The 18,892-nt window shown below is 38.7% G+C and overlaps 3 protein-coding genes across 7 annotated transcripts; 2 read left to right on the top strand and 1 right to left on the bottom strand.

The window, feature by feature from the left end:
• Positions 1-331: 331 nt before the first annotated feature.
• Positions 332-5,263, top strand: dnase1l1l (deoxyribonuclease I-like 1-like). Of its 4 annotated transcripts, none has more exons than XR_015094209.1 (8): positions 332-1,524; positions 1,592-1,680; positions 1,751-1,837; positions 1,914-2,035; positions 4,065-4,177; positions 4,273-4,417; positions 4,685-4,781; positions 5,110-5,157. XR_015094209.1 is itself a non-coding variant. In XM_086069908.1 (8 exons), exons 1-8 carry the CDS (start codon positions 1,312-1,314, stop codon positions 5,188-5,190), a joined length of 960 nt encoding a protein of 319 aa, XP_085926034.1. In that variant the 5' UTR covers positions 332-1,311; the 3' UTR covers positions 5,191-5,263. The 4 variants fall into 4 exon arrangements, 3 of the variants coding, with proteins under 3 accessions (XP_085926034.1, XP_085926033.1, XP_085926031.1); XM_086069908.1 differs by having other exon boundaries at positions 4,273-4,430; positions 5,110-5,263; XM_086069907.1 differs by lacking the exon at positions 5,110-5,157 and having other exon boundaries at positions 1,625-1,680; positions 4,273-4,776.
• Positions 5,264-5,908: 645 nt separating this feature from the next.
• LOC147178521 (uncharacterized) lies at positions 5,909-10,102 on the top strand. The gene is made up of 6 exons (XM_086069696.1): positions 5,909-6,351; positions 6,437-6,538; positions 7,893-7,924; positions 8,040-8,065; positions 8,506-8,562; positions 9,570-10,102. The coding sequence occupies exons 1-6, from the start codon at positions 6,270-6,272 to the stop codon at positions 9,778-9,780; spliced, it is 510 nt and encodes a 169-aa protein (XP_085925822.1). The 5' UTR covers positions 5,909-6,269; the 3' UTR covers positions 9,781-10,102.
• Positions 10,103-11,623: 1,521 nt separating this feature from the next.
• On the bottom strand, positions 11,624-18,689 carry LOC147178520 (uncharacterized). Of its 2 annotated transcripts, none has more exons than XM_086070328.1 (9): positions 18,612-18,689; positions 18,201-18,306; positions 16,800-16,838; positions 16,404-16,712; positions 15,744-16,052; positions 13,724-14,038; positions 13,088-13,237; positions 12,269-12,342; positions 11,624-12,110 (listed from the first exon to the last, which is right to left on the bottom strand). In XM_086070328.1, the coding sequence occupies exons 2-8, from the start codon at positions 18,229-18,231 to the stop codon at positions 12,299-12,301; spliced, it is 1,197 nt and encodes a 398-aa protein (XP_085926454.1). In that variant the 5' UTR covers positions 18,232-18,306; positions 18,612-18,689; the 3' UTR covers positions 11,624-12,110; positions 12,269-12,298. The 2 variants fall into 2 exon arrangements, with proteins under 2 accessions (XP_085926454.1, XP_085926453.1); XM_086070327.1 differs by lacking the exon at positions 18,612-18,689 and adding an exon at positions 18,409-18,579.
• Positions 18,690-18,892: the final 203 nt, after the last annotated feature.

Here is an 18,892-nt window from a genome sequence, read left to right as displayed (position 1 = left end):
CAGGGATCACTGTATTATTATTAATCTTGTACTTTATAAATAGTGGTTTAATGTGCTGTCCCAGTCAGACCTGTCCCTACTAGTCATAATAATAATATATATTCTGTATTCATTTTATTCCATGTATGTTTAAATTACTCTTAATATGTAATACATTATTGATTATTATCATAAATGTTATTGTTACTTATTTTTTTGTAATTGCCTCAGGTCTTTTCCATCTCTGTCAGATGTTAACTTTTCATAATTAATTTGATTGACAATATTTTGACTTATATTTCATAGATTACATTTTTTGATATTTTATGCTTTTACTTTTTAACTCATTCACTGCCATTGACGGCTATAGACGTCTATTGACGGCTATAGACGTCTATTGACGGCTATAGACGTCTATTGACGGCTATAGACGTCTATTGACGGCTATAGACGTCTATGGCAATTATTAGTTTAACGTTTTTTTCCACTTTTGTTAACAAGAGTATGAAAACCTAGAAATGTTTAGCTAGTGAAGTCATGCAATTAATTACGATAAAAAATTGTAATCGCTTGACGCCGCTAATTTTTAATAATCTTTTCTTTTTTTAATGTTTTTTTAACAAAAAAATTAACTAGTGAAGTCATGCGATTAATTACAATAAAAATGTTTAATCGCCTGACGCCCCTAAATTTTTGCAATCTTTTCTTCTTCTTTTTTAAAAAGAAAATATTAATATAAAAAAAGGAAAATATTATAACAAATCAGGCATTTAATTTTTTTTATCATAATTAATCGCATGACTTCACTAGTTAACTCACAATTAATCATAAATTGTATATCTGTTCTAAATGTACAATTGAAAAAAATCCAGGTTTTCATACTCTTGTTAACTAAAGTGGATTTTTTTTAAACTAATAGAAATAGTTCAAATGATTTTTTGACGTCTATAGCCGTCAATGGCAGTGAATGAGTTAAAAATACTGTCAGTACTGCACTAAAATATTCCAGGTCAGAAATTATTTAGATTGATCTCGTCAAGTGAGGACTGCAACACCCACAAAACACTGACGCTATTGTCTAATTGCACTCAAACAAACTTCCCCCCCCCCAAAAAAAGAGACAACACACTCAAAGGTGAATTGTGTTTGTGGTCATGTGGACATTGTTGATTGTAGTGAGTGGCTTTTAACAGTTCCAGATAAAGCTCTATTGTCACCTGGCACTGACACAGCACATCCAGCACACAAACCTGCAGTTTACCTGCACGTTCCCCGTCACTCACCACACGGATCCCACCCTTGCCGGAGGTCGCTCAAAGTGGAGGTAAGAGGATGCACTGGGCGTGTGGATTGGACTTCAGGCTCCGTTTTTCTTTCACTTGCAGGCCAATAATTGTCCACGAGATGAGGACTGCGGGTCTGCTGTGCGCGGTGGGGCTGTGCGCGTTCAACGCGGCTTTTTCTATGAAGATCTGCGCTTTTAACGTTCAGAGCTTTGGAGAATCCAAGGCGGGGAATAAAAAAGTCATGGAGATTCTATTGAAGGTAAATTATAAGAGCAACATCGTCACAAAATGTTGTCAAGTTGAAATTTGCCTGTTTTCTTCCCAAGATTCTTTCCCGATGCGACTTGTGTCTCGTTCAGGAGGTCCGCGACTCGAAAGGACGAGCAATGCAAACCTTGGTGAAAGATCTTAACAGGTTGGTCAAATTGGAAGGATTATAAAGCTGAATTAACGCTCAACCACACACTAATGGACTTTTTCCGCAGGTTTGACAAATCCAACTCGTATTCCTACATAGAGAGCGACAGGCTGGGAAGAAAAACCTACAAGGAACAGTACGTCTACATTTACAGGTAAAAACGTGTTCCCGTCAAAAGGTCAGGGCAAGGTCAGCCTTTCGTCATCATGTGACCCCTCTCATCACCACAGAAACAATATGCTGAAGGTGAAGGATCAGTATCAGTATCCTAAACTCGAGGTGCGGGGCACTAATGATACGGATGTCTTCTCCAGAAGGCCTTTCATCGTTCGCTTTCACTCCCCGACCACTCGTAAGATAAACACACTATATTCTCATACACTACAATGCACAACATTAAGTTTATTTGAGAATGTCTGAAATTTAAAAACAACAACAAAGGATATAAATGAAAATACAGTGGTGCCTTGGGATACAACTGGCCCAACTCATGAGGTTTTTGAAATTGTTTATTTATTTATTCATTTGCTTTGACTTGAAAAAATTGAGATGCTGTGTGGTGGCAGTCAATTCAACTAATTTGTATGGCAGATAGTACACAATTTTTCCACAAAAAAAAAAAAGGCTTTAAGTGGTTTAATGCCACTCCCAGTTCAAGTTTACCATCAGGCTACTAAACATAAAATGAAGAGAATTACACAATTTGTATTGCCTAAGTTAGCTAATGCTAACATACAAGGAAACCACCCGAGACAGACTCATGAATAGCATCTTTGTTGTGGCATTTTAACCCTTTATATAACCCAGACAATATAACGATATTCACAGGCCTACAATCTTTATCCCGAGTGACTAATATTACAGCAGCGTACTCAGCCACAAGTAGTTATAAAAAACAATTCCTCTTCGTTTCTCAGTATGAGTACATTATACTGCCCACTGGTGGTCAAATCATGCACACCAGAAAGAGCTGCGATTAATCCCGCTGCACAAACTGTTAATTCCTTACTTTCTATTATATTATAAATTTTACTATTTGTTTTTATACAGAACAATATAGCATGATATTTTCCTGATTGTTGCTGTTGTTGGTGGTGGTAGTTTTTTGTTGAGTCCGGAACATTTTAATGGCACGGCTGTAACATATACTGACTGCATGAGTTAATGCAGTGAAGTGATGATGATGACATTTATCTTGTTTTTTTGTTGTTGTTTTTTTTTGGGGGGGGGGGGGGGGTCTCTCTCCAATATGGCAGTGACAAGGAAGTGGATTGAGTTTGTGGAGGTGGACTGAAAAAGGAAAGCTGGCAGTCAGACACAGAGTCATGAAATGATAACAATATTACAGTGTAGGTTTTTCTTACTGACAAAACATCAACATCTACTGTAAGTGCTGAGCAAATATATTTTTTAGACCATCCGGTATCATGAAGTGCTTTTTATATGTATTTTTTTTCCATTTCAGGGAGCTGTCAGTATTTTGAACAGGAACGAGTGAAAGTGACATTGTTGTACACAAATTTGAGGCGGCTTCGCAAAGAAGTCAGAATCAATCAAACAAGCACGATATTCAATCACTAAAACACGATTTTCTCTTCAGGAATACAAGCACGTACGTAACTATCATGTTCATAAAAATAATAATTATAATGTGGCTTTCTGTCATTTGAAAATGTACATATTTTATATGTTCATAATTAAGGGAATACTTGTGAGATTTGTTAAGATGCGCAAATATATATGTGTAATATGTGTTACTGGTAAAAGTAAATGAAGGTGGCACACGGCACAAATGTGAAAAAAACAACAACACAAAAAAAAAATTAGCATTTGGAGCTGTGTTTGGGGCATCTAAAAATGGCCTATATATTCTTGTAGCCCCGGTTGTGCAGTTTAATTTGATGTGCATTATTATATTCTTTCATGATTAGTGCATTTTTCACACAATTTCCTCTTCAAAGTTCGAGAGGCCCCCAATTGGGGGGGGGGGGGGGCACTAGGGCTTAAAGGGTTTTAATCGCTGTGACCTTTCTCCTGGCTCTGCATCTTTCTACCTATGCACCCTTGCACACTTACAGTTGAAACCTGTTAAGACCACGGGGTCGCACATTATCAGATGGGATACAAGAGTAGAAACCATTTTGGACAGATTAGACCTTCTTCCGCATCTGTCAGGAAAGGCCTCCATAGTACAACTAAGGTTAGCCCAAAACTTTTCAATTGGTGCCATGACCCGGATGGTGTTGAAATAAATTTGCTTAGCACTCTGCATACGTACATTGATTTACTACAACGTTAATGGAACTTGTTTCAATATTTGGTTCAATAACCCGCAGTCATTGAGAATCGTCGTCACATCATGGCACTTATTTCTGTTTTAGTCATGAAGGATCTGGTCCTCATTGGTCAGCACACCAGTCCCAAAAGTGCCATGAAGGAGATGGATGAGCTGTACGTCGTGTTCAGGGAGATCTACAGAAAATGGAAGACAGAGGTGCTTTTTTGGTTCTTCTTCCCGAAATTGACATGACACTGCATGCAGCGCTCGATGATGCAACGGGACTTGTGTGAAACTTTCCATCGGGCCAGAACGTGATGATCTTAGGCGACCTGAACGCCGCCTGCGGCTACGTCACCATCAAGGGCCTGCGAGCGGTTCGCCTGAGGAGCGATCCGAAATTTCGGTGGCTGATCGGAGATGAGCAGGACACGACCGTTCGGGAGAAGACCCACTGTGCGTATGACAGGTCGGAAATAGTGGCGTGCAGTGTCGCAGTTAAGTTGCCAACGCGTCACCCTACAATGAAAGGGAATGCTTTCGGATTTAAAGCTAAAAATACATCTTTTTCATGTTTTTTGTTTTTTCTGGGTGTGTTTGAAAATACCATGAGTGTCAGAATGGTTAGCACGTTTCCCACCCCCTTCAGTGGAGAGGTCCCAGGTTCCAAATTTCAGCTCCAGTCTTGTGTATGATTTTGTACCATTTCAATCCCCAATTCAGGATTATCGTCCACGGACGTGAGATTATTTCCAACATCGCGCCCGGCTCTGCTCAGCCGTTCAACTTTAAAGAGACTTTCCATCTAACAGAGGATGAGGTAACGATGTCTCAATCGTGTTTCAGTACAGCAACTCTATGCAGGCAAAATATTTGATGATTTATTTTGTATAATTTTGATGATTGTAGCGTGCAGCTAACCCAAAAAAATCCTCCTAAAAAAAAAGTTGAATATTGCACAAGATGTCATCAAAATCATTTTGAGAAATTAGCTCGAAATTGGCCTCCATGCTATTTTGACTGTTTAATCAATCTTTATGATTTTTTTCAATTGAATTACCGTAATCAATGAACTTTTCTATGATATCATGTATTTAGAGACGCCTGTTAATGAAATGTTTCAACGGCTCTTTGTGCTGAAACCTTAGGCCTTAGCGGTGAGCGACCATTTTCCTGTCGAGGTGGACCTGAAGCCAAACCACCGTTACCTCCTACGCAGTGAGCTGTAGACTGAGAGCTACTTGGAATCAGCTGCACTTTTCATTTTTTAACTATTAAATTAATTAAAATCACTATTCGGAATGTGCCCTGACTCTTGCAGTTTTATTAAATGTATATTATTCTGCCCTCAAATATGAATTGCTATTGAACTTAAAACTGTCTGTGTTCTAATGGGAAAAACACCAAAGAAGGTATCACAACACTCTATTTGCCCATTCCTGTAACACAAATCTTCAATGAAAATAATAAAAATGTAAATGGATTCCTTCAATACTCCCCAGTTCCAACTGTATATAAAATTAATGTGATATACAATCCTAATAGAGGAACCTCTGAATTTGAGTGTCATGTGCTAGTCACTTGGTTTTTAAGCGAAAAGTAGTGTTGCGTTTATATAGGCTACTACACATATCTCTAATAGGTCCCGTTATAATAGTTTGAAACAATTGTTTTTCTTTGGGAGATATGTTATTTTCTATCAAGCCACACATAATAGTGGTATAATTGACATCAATATGAAGACCAATATCTTTCGTCATCGCCCAGACCTGCTGAGCTCTAATACATTCCATTAATAAATGTTGTTATGTTTAATCCTCTGAACAATTATCATAGGACATTATTTTGTCTTTACATAACAAGACCATGAAACCATTGCCCGAGCCCACCAGGAGCCACTTGGCGGCGCTGCATTTCGAGAAGACAACAGTAAGGGCGGGGAGGAACGCGGAAGTAAACATTCCAGAGGTGCGATTGCTTTTAAGATCAGGGAAAACAAGAGGGGTGGTTTAGAAGAAACATTCACTCAGGCTGACATTATGGCAGGGAAAAGCGCGATAAAATATAGAATAAACACTCTGGCGGTGCGATAGTTTTTTGTTTTTTTGTTTTTAATCAGGGCGAAAAAAGACGAGCGGTCGTGTAGACACTAGACACCGTTGGGCTGGAAAGTACACGGAGGACAATCGGCACATAAAAAGGAGCGCCAGCTGGTTCGGCGAGGACTGACAAGCTTACTGTATTTATTTTTAGCAACCGAGACCGCACGATATTAACGACACGTAATGCAATAACCTACATATCCATTATGTATACACTGAGCGCCAAGTCTGCGGAGGAAATCAGCGACCTGCTTGATGAATACGGGATAAAACATGGTCCTGTCGTCGGTGAGCATTTACACGTGAGCGATTGTTTATCGCTGGGTTTCTCGTCGCTATTATTCTCGTTCGATATGTTTCTCTTGCACTCAAGAGTCCACCCGAAGTCTGTACGAGAAGAAAATTAGAGAAGCGATGGTCAAAGGGAAAAGAGCTTCGTTGACAAAACCGGACAAAACCTACTACAGAGAAGAAGGTAAAGTGGTTTTAATACACATCTCTTCCTTTCATTTATGTATTATGTTGACTTAAAAAAATCTGCTGCAGGAATAAAAGTGTTCTCGCCCATAGACCCCCCCCCCCCCAAAAAAAAACGTATCCCACGATGCAACAAGTCATTTTTTCAAGAAACGGAAACGCTCAACAGAAAACATAAGGTCCACACTTGTTTTCCACAAGCAATGAGGAAAACAATAAAATTGTATCTTTGTGATTAAAAAAATAATAACCCAAGATTTTATTTTAAGGCTATATCATCTAGCCCTACAAACAGACCACCTTGCGTGTCCTGTAGACCCACTGATCTGAATATATGACTGGATAGCCGATAGGCCAAGACTTTCGAAGTCACGACGCCGCCATATTGATCCTCCCAAGAAACATTTCTCGGCATATGATACTATACATTTACAGTATCGAAATTGGAAAACATTTGAGACAATACTTAGTAGAAACAGCATGATTTATAATGCTTTAAATTTGTTAAACATAAACAAGAGGACTTCAGACATTTTACAACTTGTCTTAAATACATGTATAAATTATATGCTTAATGATGTATACAGGAGGAAACTTGTATATATTTTTTTCAATTAAAGCATCATAACTGTAATTCAACAAAAGATGCCTCTGCCAAATCTAATATTAGGGTCTAAGGAACTGAGCGGTAAAAGAAAAGGGGGGTCTTCAAAGCAGTACATACCATCCACTTGCTAATTTTTTTTTAACTTGTTAAAAAATAGTGACCACCCCACCACAACCCCCTTGCCCCTGGCTCTATACTAACTGCCTATGAGCTGTATATGTCTAATCTGTACGTATACCGTATACAGTAGTCTGCTCACGAGATGGGAGGAGCAAGATGGCATCCCTGTGACTTCAACGGCTTGCACGGGCGTGTAGGGGCTCTCGGCTATCCAGTCATATACTCAGATCAGTGTGTAGACCCCACTTGCCACTTTGTGGCACAATTTGTCAACTTCGATGGATTACGGCAGGGGTGGCCAAGTTCGGTCCTCGAGAGCCACTATCCAGCCTGGTTTCCATGTTTCTCTCCACTAACACACCTGATTCATGATCAGGATCGTTATCAGGCTTCTGCAAAGCTTGCCGTTGAGCTGATCATTAGATTCAGCTGTGCTGAAGGAGGGAGACATGGAAAACAGGCTATATAGTGGCTATCGAGGACCTAATTTGGCCACCCCTGGATTAAGGCGTTCGACTGCATGAGAAAATTTCCAAGATATCCAGCAGGATGCTTTTTGGTAATCTCTAAATTGATTAGCTAATTGTTTTGATAACAAAATGGTTTTTTCCCCTCCCTATTTCAGAGGAGGAATTGACATATGTTTACAGGACACCAGTAAGTAAGACATGCACATTTTATATCTCTGTAGAATATTTTCATACTTGGGTATCTTTATTTCTGTATTCTGGTTATTGTCAAGATTTGATCACCACCATTTGTCTTTTTGTAGGTCAAGAGTGATTTCCCAGAGGACAAGTAAGTTATATTACATAATTGTTTGCTGTAGTGTTCAAATGTTAAAGGGGACAGACATACAATGGAAAATTTACTTTTAAATTGCTTGGTGAAGAAATGCTCCTCAAGTCAAAACACAAAAATTATTTTGCCTCATTTTTTATGGGGGCTAGCTTTCCAATTCAGTCTGAATGCCCTGGATCCACCCACACTTGTCATAACTAGAAGTCAGTACAGGGGGCGGGGTGAGCAGTGGCTTGTGTACACGAGTAGGCGAGAGAAAATGTCTTCAACCAGTATTAACAGTGGATGTGTAGGTATAGTGCAATTCTTCCTTTGTGTATTTTGACAGAAGAATTACAACTGGGGACTATTTGAAACTGGCAGGGGGGCGGGGGTCCTTCCACAAATGTATTTATTTATTTTTTGGATTGACAAGTCGTGTGCACTTGTATCTGCAGTGGTCGGCTTTACATGAGTGCAAGACCAGAGTGGACCGAGAGGGAAGTTCAACCAGAGTGAGTATCAGTGTTATTATAGTTTTGGATTTTTCATTATAGTTTAGTTTTTATTTAGTTTGTTTTATTTAGTTTTAGAAGAGTTAAAAAATAAATAAAAATTATTAGTATTATTTTTTTGGAATATGCTTAGTTTCAGTGTAGTTTTAATTATTATTATTTTTTATATAGTCTTGTTTGTTTAGTGCAAGATTTATTTATTTTCAAAAGTCACAATACCATTATGGTCACAGCAGTCTTTTTGCCTGGTTGGAAATTTGTCTTGCTATCAGGGGATGGTTGCAAAGACGTTAGCTTGTCCAGGTATTCTCCGTGCACTTTCTTGTGCACATTTCTCAAATGTACTTATTCGTGGGGGGTTTCCCCTTGAGCAAAATGCCGCACGAGACCCGTTTCCGTCACCATGCATCGTCCGAGACGCGATCATCATCAAAATAATCCTAAATTATGTTCTGCCGTTTTCTCCCAACTTTCGTAATTACAACAAACAAGCTTTTTGTTGTTGTTTTGAGGCCGCCATCATCGCGTTACGGCACCTTGCCGTATGGCTGTACAACTGTCGTATAACTATCAAAGCCGTGTTTTACATATTAAATATTTACAAAAATGATATTTTCGCTATGATTATCGTACGTTTTCGTTAGTTTTGTGAACATACAATGCCGTTTTAGTTATCGTTTTTCAAAAAAACCTGCTTGTTTTTAATTTTATTTCGTTAAATGTTTCTTGTTTTAATTTGTTATTTCGTTCATGACAATAACCTTGGTGAGTATTTTGTCTACAAATTAGGAGTAGTCTTTTTTCCTACTCTGGTTATGCTAGTGATGCAATGTGGCGCATTTTAGATGTAGTCAATTTGCATCAAATTGACTTTATATGGGCACTTCAGTGTCAAATCAGATACTATTTGATCAAGTATTACTCCGACACATTTTAATGTTTTTTTGTGGTCTTAATGAGCATCAAGTTACTGGCAAGTGTATGACAAACTTCCTGTTGGTCTTTAGACGCTACACCTACGACACAGCGTCCCCATACACTAACGTTAGGCTGAGAGCAACACCCAAGAAAACTCATCAAGACGTTCCCAAAGATCCTCAGTCGTCCCGCTTCATCCCAGTCTGGGTCCAGTTGGTGTTCTTCCTCATCGCAGCAGTCTTCCTCTACCTTATTTTCTCCAACATGGAAACAAATGATTACACTAGGAAAATAGAATGATTTCAGAAAAATCATTCCCACTTCATGGGGCCGTTTTACTTTAAATGACATTTGATCACAGAGGTTTTATTTTCTTGAATGCCCTTAAGCGTCTTGTGACCAAATAAGAAGGCGGCAGTGTTATTCATTGTTGTAGACGAGTTAAACATACATTAAGTGCCTCAGTGGTTTTATAACAAACAAGTTGCATGTTGTTTTAATTCAACTCCATAGCTACGAATATCTGCACTTGTGCTAGAGACGTTCTTGGCTTTGATTATTTTTGTACTATTGTGAGCACAAGGTTTTAACTGCTGCCAGAATAAAGTCCAAGTTGTGTGAAGTGGGACGTATTCAATTCAACAAAAACATTTTAATCAACAGTGACATTTACACATTGAAATGCAGCAATGTACATCAATGACATTTGGGTTGGTTGGATTAAAAAATAAAAGCATTTTCAAATTTAAATGGTTGCTCTTGGCAACCAGATACACAAATTAGTGGAGTTTGTCATTAATAGAAATCTGTTCAAAAAAAAAAAAAGTCACATTTTGCTACTTAAGGTAGCATCTCTAAATACTGTACAAGTGCATTAACGCTGAATTGTGCCTAAACACCGACTTTGAACGCAATGGCTATATTTCAGTCATCTCAGGCGCATAGAGTAATGTGCAAAGCTTAGATTAATATAAGCATAGGAAACAAGTTCAAAAACAGAACTGGAGAACTGTTGTGTCCAACAGGTCTAAATTAAAGTCAAACAAAACCCTGTTTGCCGTTTTACTGACAAATTCACCAAGTTTTTATGTAAATGATTCAGCCATTTTTTTGCTCAGTGTTGAAACAAACTTTCAATAGGCAACTTTTTGCTTGGCAGCTGGCTGTGGCCTGCTGGAGCGTTAACGTTCTGTTACTGTACACCGGCCAACCATTACACAATACTGTATAACGATGCTTACTTTTGATGCTCAGTTTTGAATGAAACTGTTAAAACGTAATTCACTAGATCTAATTTGCACTAATCTGTCTCATTTAGAGTGGTTCCTAAATTTGACTTGTAATTAACTGAGGTGACCCAAATATTCATCACAACAGGTACAAATTACAACTACAGTACAATAATAATGTCAATCAAAACTAACCATTACCTTGCAGAATATTTTATCACAGCTCTAGTATTGGATATTGTTGTTATTCTGATTTTGCAAGTGGTCGTAGTGTGGCGTGGCGTGGCGTGGCTGGTCGCACATAGTTACTGCAGAGTGACACTGCAACGTAACTAAACAAACCTCCAAAATGTCACATTAATACAATCATTACAATAAAGAAAAGAAACCTGAGAAATGCCAAGGTTCTAATTTTGTGGTTATGAACTGATCACTTGCTCCAGTGTGTCACTAAATGTTCACCAGGTTGTTTTACAACTAGACAAAACATTGATATATATATATATTTTGCTACTGTTTGTATCCATTTGGGCCTGGTTAAAGGAAACATACTCAACAAAAATACAAACGCAACACATTTGTTTTTGCGCCTTTTTTTTTTTTTAAATTAAATTAACTCAAAGATCTCAAACTTTTTCCACATACACAATATCACAATTTCTCTCAAATATTGTTTAAAAACAAGTCAAAATCGGTGGTGGTGAGCACTTCTCCTTTGCCGTGATAATACATCCCACTTCACAGCTGTGCCATATCAAGATGCTGATTAGACACCATGATTAGTGCACAGGTGTGCCTGAGACTGCACACAATAAAACAAAACTGCACCTTTCAGAGTGGCCTTTTATTGTGAGCAGTCTAAGGCACACCTGTGCACTAATCATGGTGTCTAATCAGCATCTTGATATGGCACAGCTGTGAAGTGGGATGGATTATCACGGCAAAGGAGAAGTGGTCATTTTCACAGATTGAGAAATGGTGATATTGTGTATGTGGAAAAAGTCTTAGATCTTTGAGTTCATTTAATTAAAAATAAGGAGCGAAAACAAAAGCGTTGCGTTTATATTTTTGTTGAGTACTTGTATGCAAGTAGTAAATCAATGTTATAATATATCTCCTTTAAAGATCAAGGCCCAAATGTTTGGATTGCTAGCAGATATAGTGGCGATGCAGAAACATACAGAAATCTGAAATGTTAAACATAGTAGAAACCTTGTAGCATCTACACTGTCAAGTGGTTGTAGCAGGGATTGCTGACCAAGCCAACTGACTCTGTGGTGCCACATGAATCTATCAGCCGCAGCCCTTTCACCGTCCACTTCCTAGTGTTGTAAAGCGGGAACCCATGCTCCATTTTAATTGCTTACACGGACGGCGTCTCTCAGCGATCGACAGCAACATCTAAAACAAGACATGTACGACACAAGACACATTACAAACATATTTGGTTATAAATCGGACACAGTGACCACAGTGAGTGCTTTACAAAAGGGCAGACTAAAACAAACAAATTCAATAAAATGAGATTCAACTTTTTTACATTCATAACATGCACATACCTTCGGAGATGTTCTTGACTGCATACACCATCATAGCTTGTTAATTGATAAGGCAACATACGTGTTTTCCACACCTGTTGATGGAAGTGTGTGTCAGACTTTCATCCAAGCATTTATAAAAAAAAATACTTTGGATTCCATGAAAATGGACATGCATCATAAACAGCTGTAATCCCCTAATGGAAGACGACCATATTTTTGTGAAACGTCTTAGCGCTTAAATAAATAAAACATCAGTGGGTTGGTGAATAGCGGCAAAAACAACAACTCTGGATCAGTATTGCTATGTTGAAAAAAAAAAAAAAACCTTTACTGAAAATTAACTAACTTCATTACTGTACTGGTTACTTGATTTTTAATTGTAACAAAGTTAACTGGCTCTCTACCAGTACTTCTTTGGAAGTGATTTTTAACAGTGATATTTAAGAATGCATTTTCTTCATAAATAAAACTACAATAAAGACAACCTTTTTTGACTTACATCATTATTTTTATTTAAAAAATGTAGTCTTTCTGGATTTCACTTAACATAAACATGTATGCATCTCAGCAGTGGTACACAAGCTCTATCTACAGTGGTGGTATGCAAAATAATCACTGCCCAAGTACAAATTAAGTTTCTTTGTTTACTTTTAAGTACTATATATTTCCATTGTGTTACAGTGGCTTATGTCAAATATATATTTGTAGGAATAACTGCTGTCTCATTTTTTATGAACATATAGCCTAGTACACTACTGTATTTGAATGTTGGTCAAAATGGTGATACTTGGTAAGCTAAGTATTTTTGTTGTTGTTTTTTGACAACGACTGACTTACAAGATCTGGTCTCTCGCTCCAGTTCAGTGGGTTTCCTCTCCTTGTTGCACAGCACTTTAGCCACAACGATAATTATGATGACAGCGACAACAAATGTCAGAACAGATGCAAGCCAGCTGATCATCACTGGACTCAAAACTGGATCTGGGTCTGAAAGTGGTAGAATTTGATGTCAGTGACATATAAGAACAACATCTTATTTGGTGGTCAATGTACGGTATGGTGTCAGGAAAGAAGAATTGACAGCAAGCTGAGATTTGAGGTATAAAAAAAAAAAACACGGTGCCAGCGGGTACTTAAGATTCTACATTTGTTTACAAATATGATAGATTGTGTTCAAATGATTTATTATTTACCAGAATATTTTTTGCTCGCGGTTATCATGCTGTCAGAATCTATTATCTACCCATGCCAATTTCAGAGCGTTTGTTAACAAACCACTCTTCTTCTTGGTGTATCAAATTGACAAGACTTTTTTTTGTTTTTTGCTTTAATGGATCATTAACGGTCTTTTTACACTGTCTGCAAGACAATTTCCTTTTGGGACAAAAAGTAGACTGAACTGAACAAAAGGCAGCTTCTACAGACTGATTTCTGTGCTAGACATGCATAACGAGGGAGCCAAATAAATGTCACCTCTTATAGATATGGGCAGGGCCTGGCTCTCTCTGGAGACAAAAGTGCGTCCTCCCAGCTGAACCCGATACAGGCAGTAGTAGTAGCCCTCATTGGAGCTCTGGGCACCGGCGAAGGTGAACGTGACGGAGGGGCTGAGGGCCGGCAGAGACTGGCGCACCGTGCCATTGGGGCGGATGAGACGCAACTGAAAGGAGCCTCCGGGATACGGCTGCGGTGTGGAGCATGTGATGTTGAAACTGTGGCCCTTGATGACGGAACCAGCCGGGGCCTCGGAGGATGTGTTGTACCAGTGCTGAGGGGTCATGAGTTCCACTGTGAACACAGTGAAGAAGAAACGGGTCTTTCAAGAACTTAGTACAACCCTCATATTAGATTTGATCTTTTCATGGGACAAGAGGACAACACTAAAGAAATGACACTGTACTTCAACATAGTAGACAACGTACAGCTTGTCTACAGTGTAAATTTTGTGTCCCCGAAAAAACATCACACAGCCATTAATGTCTAAAGTAAAGTAATGGGAATGCCTCCGATGATTACCGTTGCTGTCATCAAGTTAGCATCCTCAGTTAAGTAGGGCAACAGAAGTGGTTATAATAGATTTCAAAATAAGAGCCCTAACAGGAAGTACAGTGTTAACTGCCTTAATCTTGCATGTTTAACTGCATTTGGTAAATGTACCTTGTTAATTGTATAATGTCTTATCCCACTTCATGTACACTTGCCTATTGGTTCCTTTTTGTCTTTTTGTCCATTTTATGTTCTCATACTTGTTCAAAAACTGATTGTGATTGTGTAAGCACATTCAATTGTAAATTTCATTTTTGATGAAATGCAATTAGATCGTTGGCGGGAACGATAATCTATTTTACAACGATACACTAATAACTGTGAAATGTTCATTAAAACGTGAATTAAAGTGGGACATTCTGAGCGCTCAAACTCCAAGGATCAAAATGAGTCCCCTGCACTCTTCAATCTGGACATTGGATGTTCATTATGGCACCTCATGACCCCCTCAAATGTTTTTCCCCCCTCTACATAAAGATGACTAACATCCTAAAACAGCTGCAGCACAGTGGCCAAGACTATACGCCGATTTTAACAAGACAGGTTCCATACATACATAGGGACGTTAATGTTAATAGCATTATCGCAAGTTTTTATACGTGAGCTTTTTTATACTATCGCCAACCACTCCACAATATTGTAATTATAATTATTGTATCATGATAATACTGCATCATGATGATGATTAGATATCGTTACATGATGATCCCTACTCATAAGCGGCGTTTTCTGTCTTCAATTTGGATACAATTTGACAGAGACGTAAGCATCTAAACATGGTAAACACATTTTATATATGGGATGGCAGGGCAGGACAAGCAATATAAAAAAGGATGAATGCATTTTCTTTTTAATAGCAATATAGGACATGCTTGAGAAAAATGGAGGACCAAGAATGTCAAAATTTAAAATAAATAAAAGTGAAAATAAAAACAACATGTATATATATATATATATATATATATATATATATATATATATATATATTTATTTATGTATATTTATATATTTATATATATATATATATATATATATTTATTTATGTATATTTATATATTTATATATATATTTATATATATATATATATATATATATATATATATATATATTTATTTATGTATATTTATATATTTATATATATATTTATATATATATATATATATATATATATATATATATATATATATATAAATAAATGGGAATAAATACAAAAATAAATATATAAATATAATTAAATGTCAATCAATAAATAAAAAGGCTCTGCTGTCATATGTATTTATTTATTACATGCTGCAGACGCTGTCTATTTGGCAGAGCAAAATAAATTTAATCAAAACAAAATTAGGAAACAAGTGCCTTAGACTAAACCCAAAAGGGGAAAAAAACTGAACCGATGTGAAATGTGAATGGGTGATTGTTGGATGACAAATACCGGTAAGTGACTTACCCACAGTGATGTTGACAGGGTTGCTTGGTGGAGAGCTGAGCACCTGAGAAGGTGAGCTGTCTCTGATCCTGTAGCGACAGCTATAGCTGCCCTGTTGCAAAGTTTTGATGTTGGGCAGAGTCATCTCCACCCGTGACTGACTCATTTCCGGCCTCTGCGTCACCGCGGGCGCGGACACGCCGTGCTTGTACAGCTGGAATTCGCTGACGTGGTGACCCGGCATGGCGCTGCAACTGAACCGAACCGTCTCTCCGGACGAGAACACGTTGTGGGGTGACAACAGGGAGAGGATGGGCATGAAAAGGGTACCTGTGTGCGAAACAGACGGCAATCACAAAGGTGACATATTTCAGTAAAGAACACATTAGTGGTGTTTACTCCACACATAGGCCGAAATTGCAATAACCCTCAAAATTGTTCATGGTGAGAGATGTTGTCTCTAACCTAAAACACTAAAGTCCGTCATATCTCACTAAGCAGCTAAGGTTTGCGAGGGGGTGCGCACACAGCGAATGTTGTTTCTTCATGTTCAAAATGTGATACTGCTGATGACTCCAACTCAAACAAGTGAAAGTTCTTAATTTGGAGCAACCGTTATTTAGGTATTTTTAAGAACTGCAAACATATGCGCAACACACACAAAGTACCTTATCAGCTCACCTGAGCATTTCACCCCTGCGTCATTTTCATGGGTGCAGTATTGGTGACTATGGAGGACAACGGCACAGCGGCTCAAACTGGATTCGTGTCCAGTGCACTGAACGTGCCGCAGCCAGATCTCTCCCGTTCCCGCACCAAAAGCCGCCCCATGGAGGGCCGACTCTGCCAAGCCACACGACAGCTGCAGGCACACCACGTCAGCATCGCGCAGGTCCCAGCCGCGGTCGCAAACTGTGCCCCATTGGTTATGACGGAGAATCTCAACCCGGCCGGAACATTTGTTCTCCCCATCCGCCAGTCTGATACTGTCTGAGGGCCAGAAACAACATTTAGGAGGACCACGGTGTACCGCTACGTATGAAGGGAGAGCACTTTCGTTCCAAGATCTTGGCTTACCAAAGGCAGTGACTCTGTCCCGCAGAACGCCTAACAAACCTTGTGATGAAATGAGAAACTAAATTATCATCACATAACCAGATATTTCAACTCTTATCACTGTGTTGTTGAATTGAAAACAAACCATACACCCAACAAGAACAATAGTACGGCAATAAATTCTCCTTCTTGGTTTGAAGCGGTGGTCAAGTCAAAAATGTCCTTTGCAATAATATATTGTATGCAGTGCACCCCCCACTAGTATAAACACAGTAATATGATTAATATTTCATTTTTGGAATAACAATTAAGCAGATTAATGCACCCGTTTTCAGCCATCCAAATAGCAATCTGCTGTCAACTGAAATGTACATTTAAGTGCCCATGGGCTTGCACTGCAAACGCCACAGCTCTCGTTTTATGGGTTTGGTCACATAACGTTCATAATAGCTCCAAAAAATTTTGCAAAGCAAATTTTTGACTTGGCTTCCGCTTTAAGCTGTTCATTCATGATGATTACCTTTGGTCCTGTGATTCCAACCACTGTGCCATGGTACATTCGTGTGCCATGAGGTCAGGTCAGGTGTTCAAAAAGTATAACTTATTTACTCCAAAACAATATTTTTATTTTACTATCTATGCCAGTGATGTTACGTACAGTGTCAGGCAGAACAATTAAATGTTCTTCTGCCACCGACACACATCGTGATTTCAGTATGCAGTATTTTTGTGACAGGTTTGTTTGGTGGTGTGCCATAAGATGTTTCTCATGTAAGATGTATGTATGCCTTGGCCCAATAAATATTGGGAAACTTAGTGTTCACCGCACCTTGTCCACCCACCCCCCATACTATGTAAATAACTAGTTGTGACTACAAAAGTTACTATGGAAAACTTTGGTGGTGGTGGTGTTGCACAGAACAGCTTTGATTTGTCGATTTTTGCTATGTTACTCTATCGCAATTTGTGTTACCCAAAAGACAAATATTAAAACATTTAAAGTCACTAGCTGTTGGTTCTTAGTTATTTATTAGTGTTACAAAGTAGGGTTTTCGCAATAGTTAAGGTTTCATATTAGGGTTTCAAGCCTGGGTTAGGGTTTTTAAACAGGGGTTAGGATTTCGAATTGGGGTTTCAAGCCTGCAGGTCTGGGCTTCGGGTAGAGTACCAATGCTCAATTAACAGTAAGGCTTAACACCCTAAACCTTTTAAAACAAGGTTTAAAGAGAAGCTGCTAATGGTGCTATACAAACAACAGAGATAAATGGTCATTTAAACCGGAACACCTAACTAATACAATACGTTGTCAAGTAAAATTGCTCAACGATGGGAGGCAGCCCACAAGATTGCGTAATTAGCATAAACATGGCTAACTAAATGCACGTTAGCCAAACCGAGCCTCGATTAGCAGCCTAAACTTACCCGTTAGCAGAATGCAGAGGAACGTTAGCATCGTTTCCCCCTCACCCTTCCATCAAACAGCAGGGTCGGAATGATGATGCCCGGCCGGTGGAGTGTTGGGAGGACGCTAGAAACACACAGCATGTGCTAGTTTAGTTTAGCAAAGTAGACTAAGTGCCAACTTGGAGCGCTTTAACTAAGTGGCTAATACTAAACAGCTGTAACGTACACTAGGGATAGACATTTCTGCTCCTAAAAGCGACGCCGATTACAGTAATGACGAAAGTGTGGCCGTCACAATAATATGACGTCCATGTCGGGAATATGTTGTGTCAAGAGTGGAATTCATCCGGCCCGGGAGATTAGCGGTTCTCGAGGCGGCCGCCAGGGATCAGCATTACACCGTAACCCGTGTTCAAAAACAAACTGCACCTTTATTCCTTTATATTGAGCTCTTCATTGATTTTTACAAAGCAGCAAATTATCGACACGTTCACCGTAGTCACGCTGTTTTGTTTTCAGCGTCACGAGGTTACAAATGGCACGCGATTGACTGGTTTGCGCAGTGCGTTGTCACGTGGCGCATGAAGCACGTTCAGTTTTATGCTCTTTTTCATTCATTTGAATATTGTACAGATCATGTATTCTTCAGAATTCTTTACTGAACTGTACACCGTTCTGACCTGCAAGTGGTTTCTAATATTAAATAACCA

This window comes from Leptonotus elevatus, chromosome 2, assembly GCF_054856555.1.
Source record: "Leptonotus elevatus isolate MCC_2025b chromosome 2, RoL_Lele_1.0, whole genome shotgun sequence".
Classification (NCBI taxonomy): Eukaryota; Metazoa; Chordata; class Actinopteri; order Syngnathiformes; family Syngnathidae; genus Leptonotus; species Leptonotus elevatus.
Note: the sequence above shows the minus strand (reverse complement) of the source record. Positions and strands in the feature narration are given on the sequence as shown.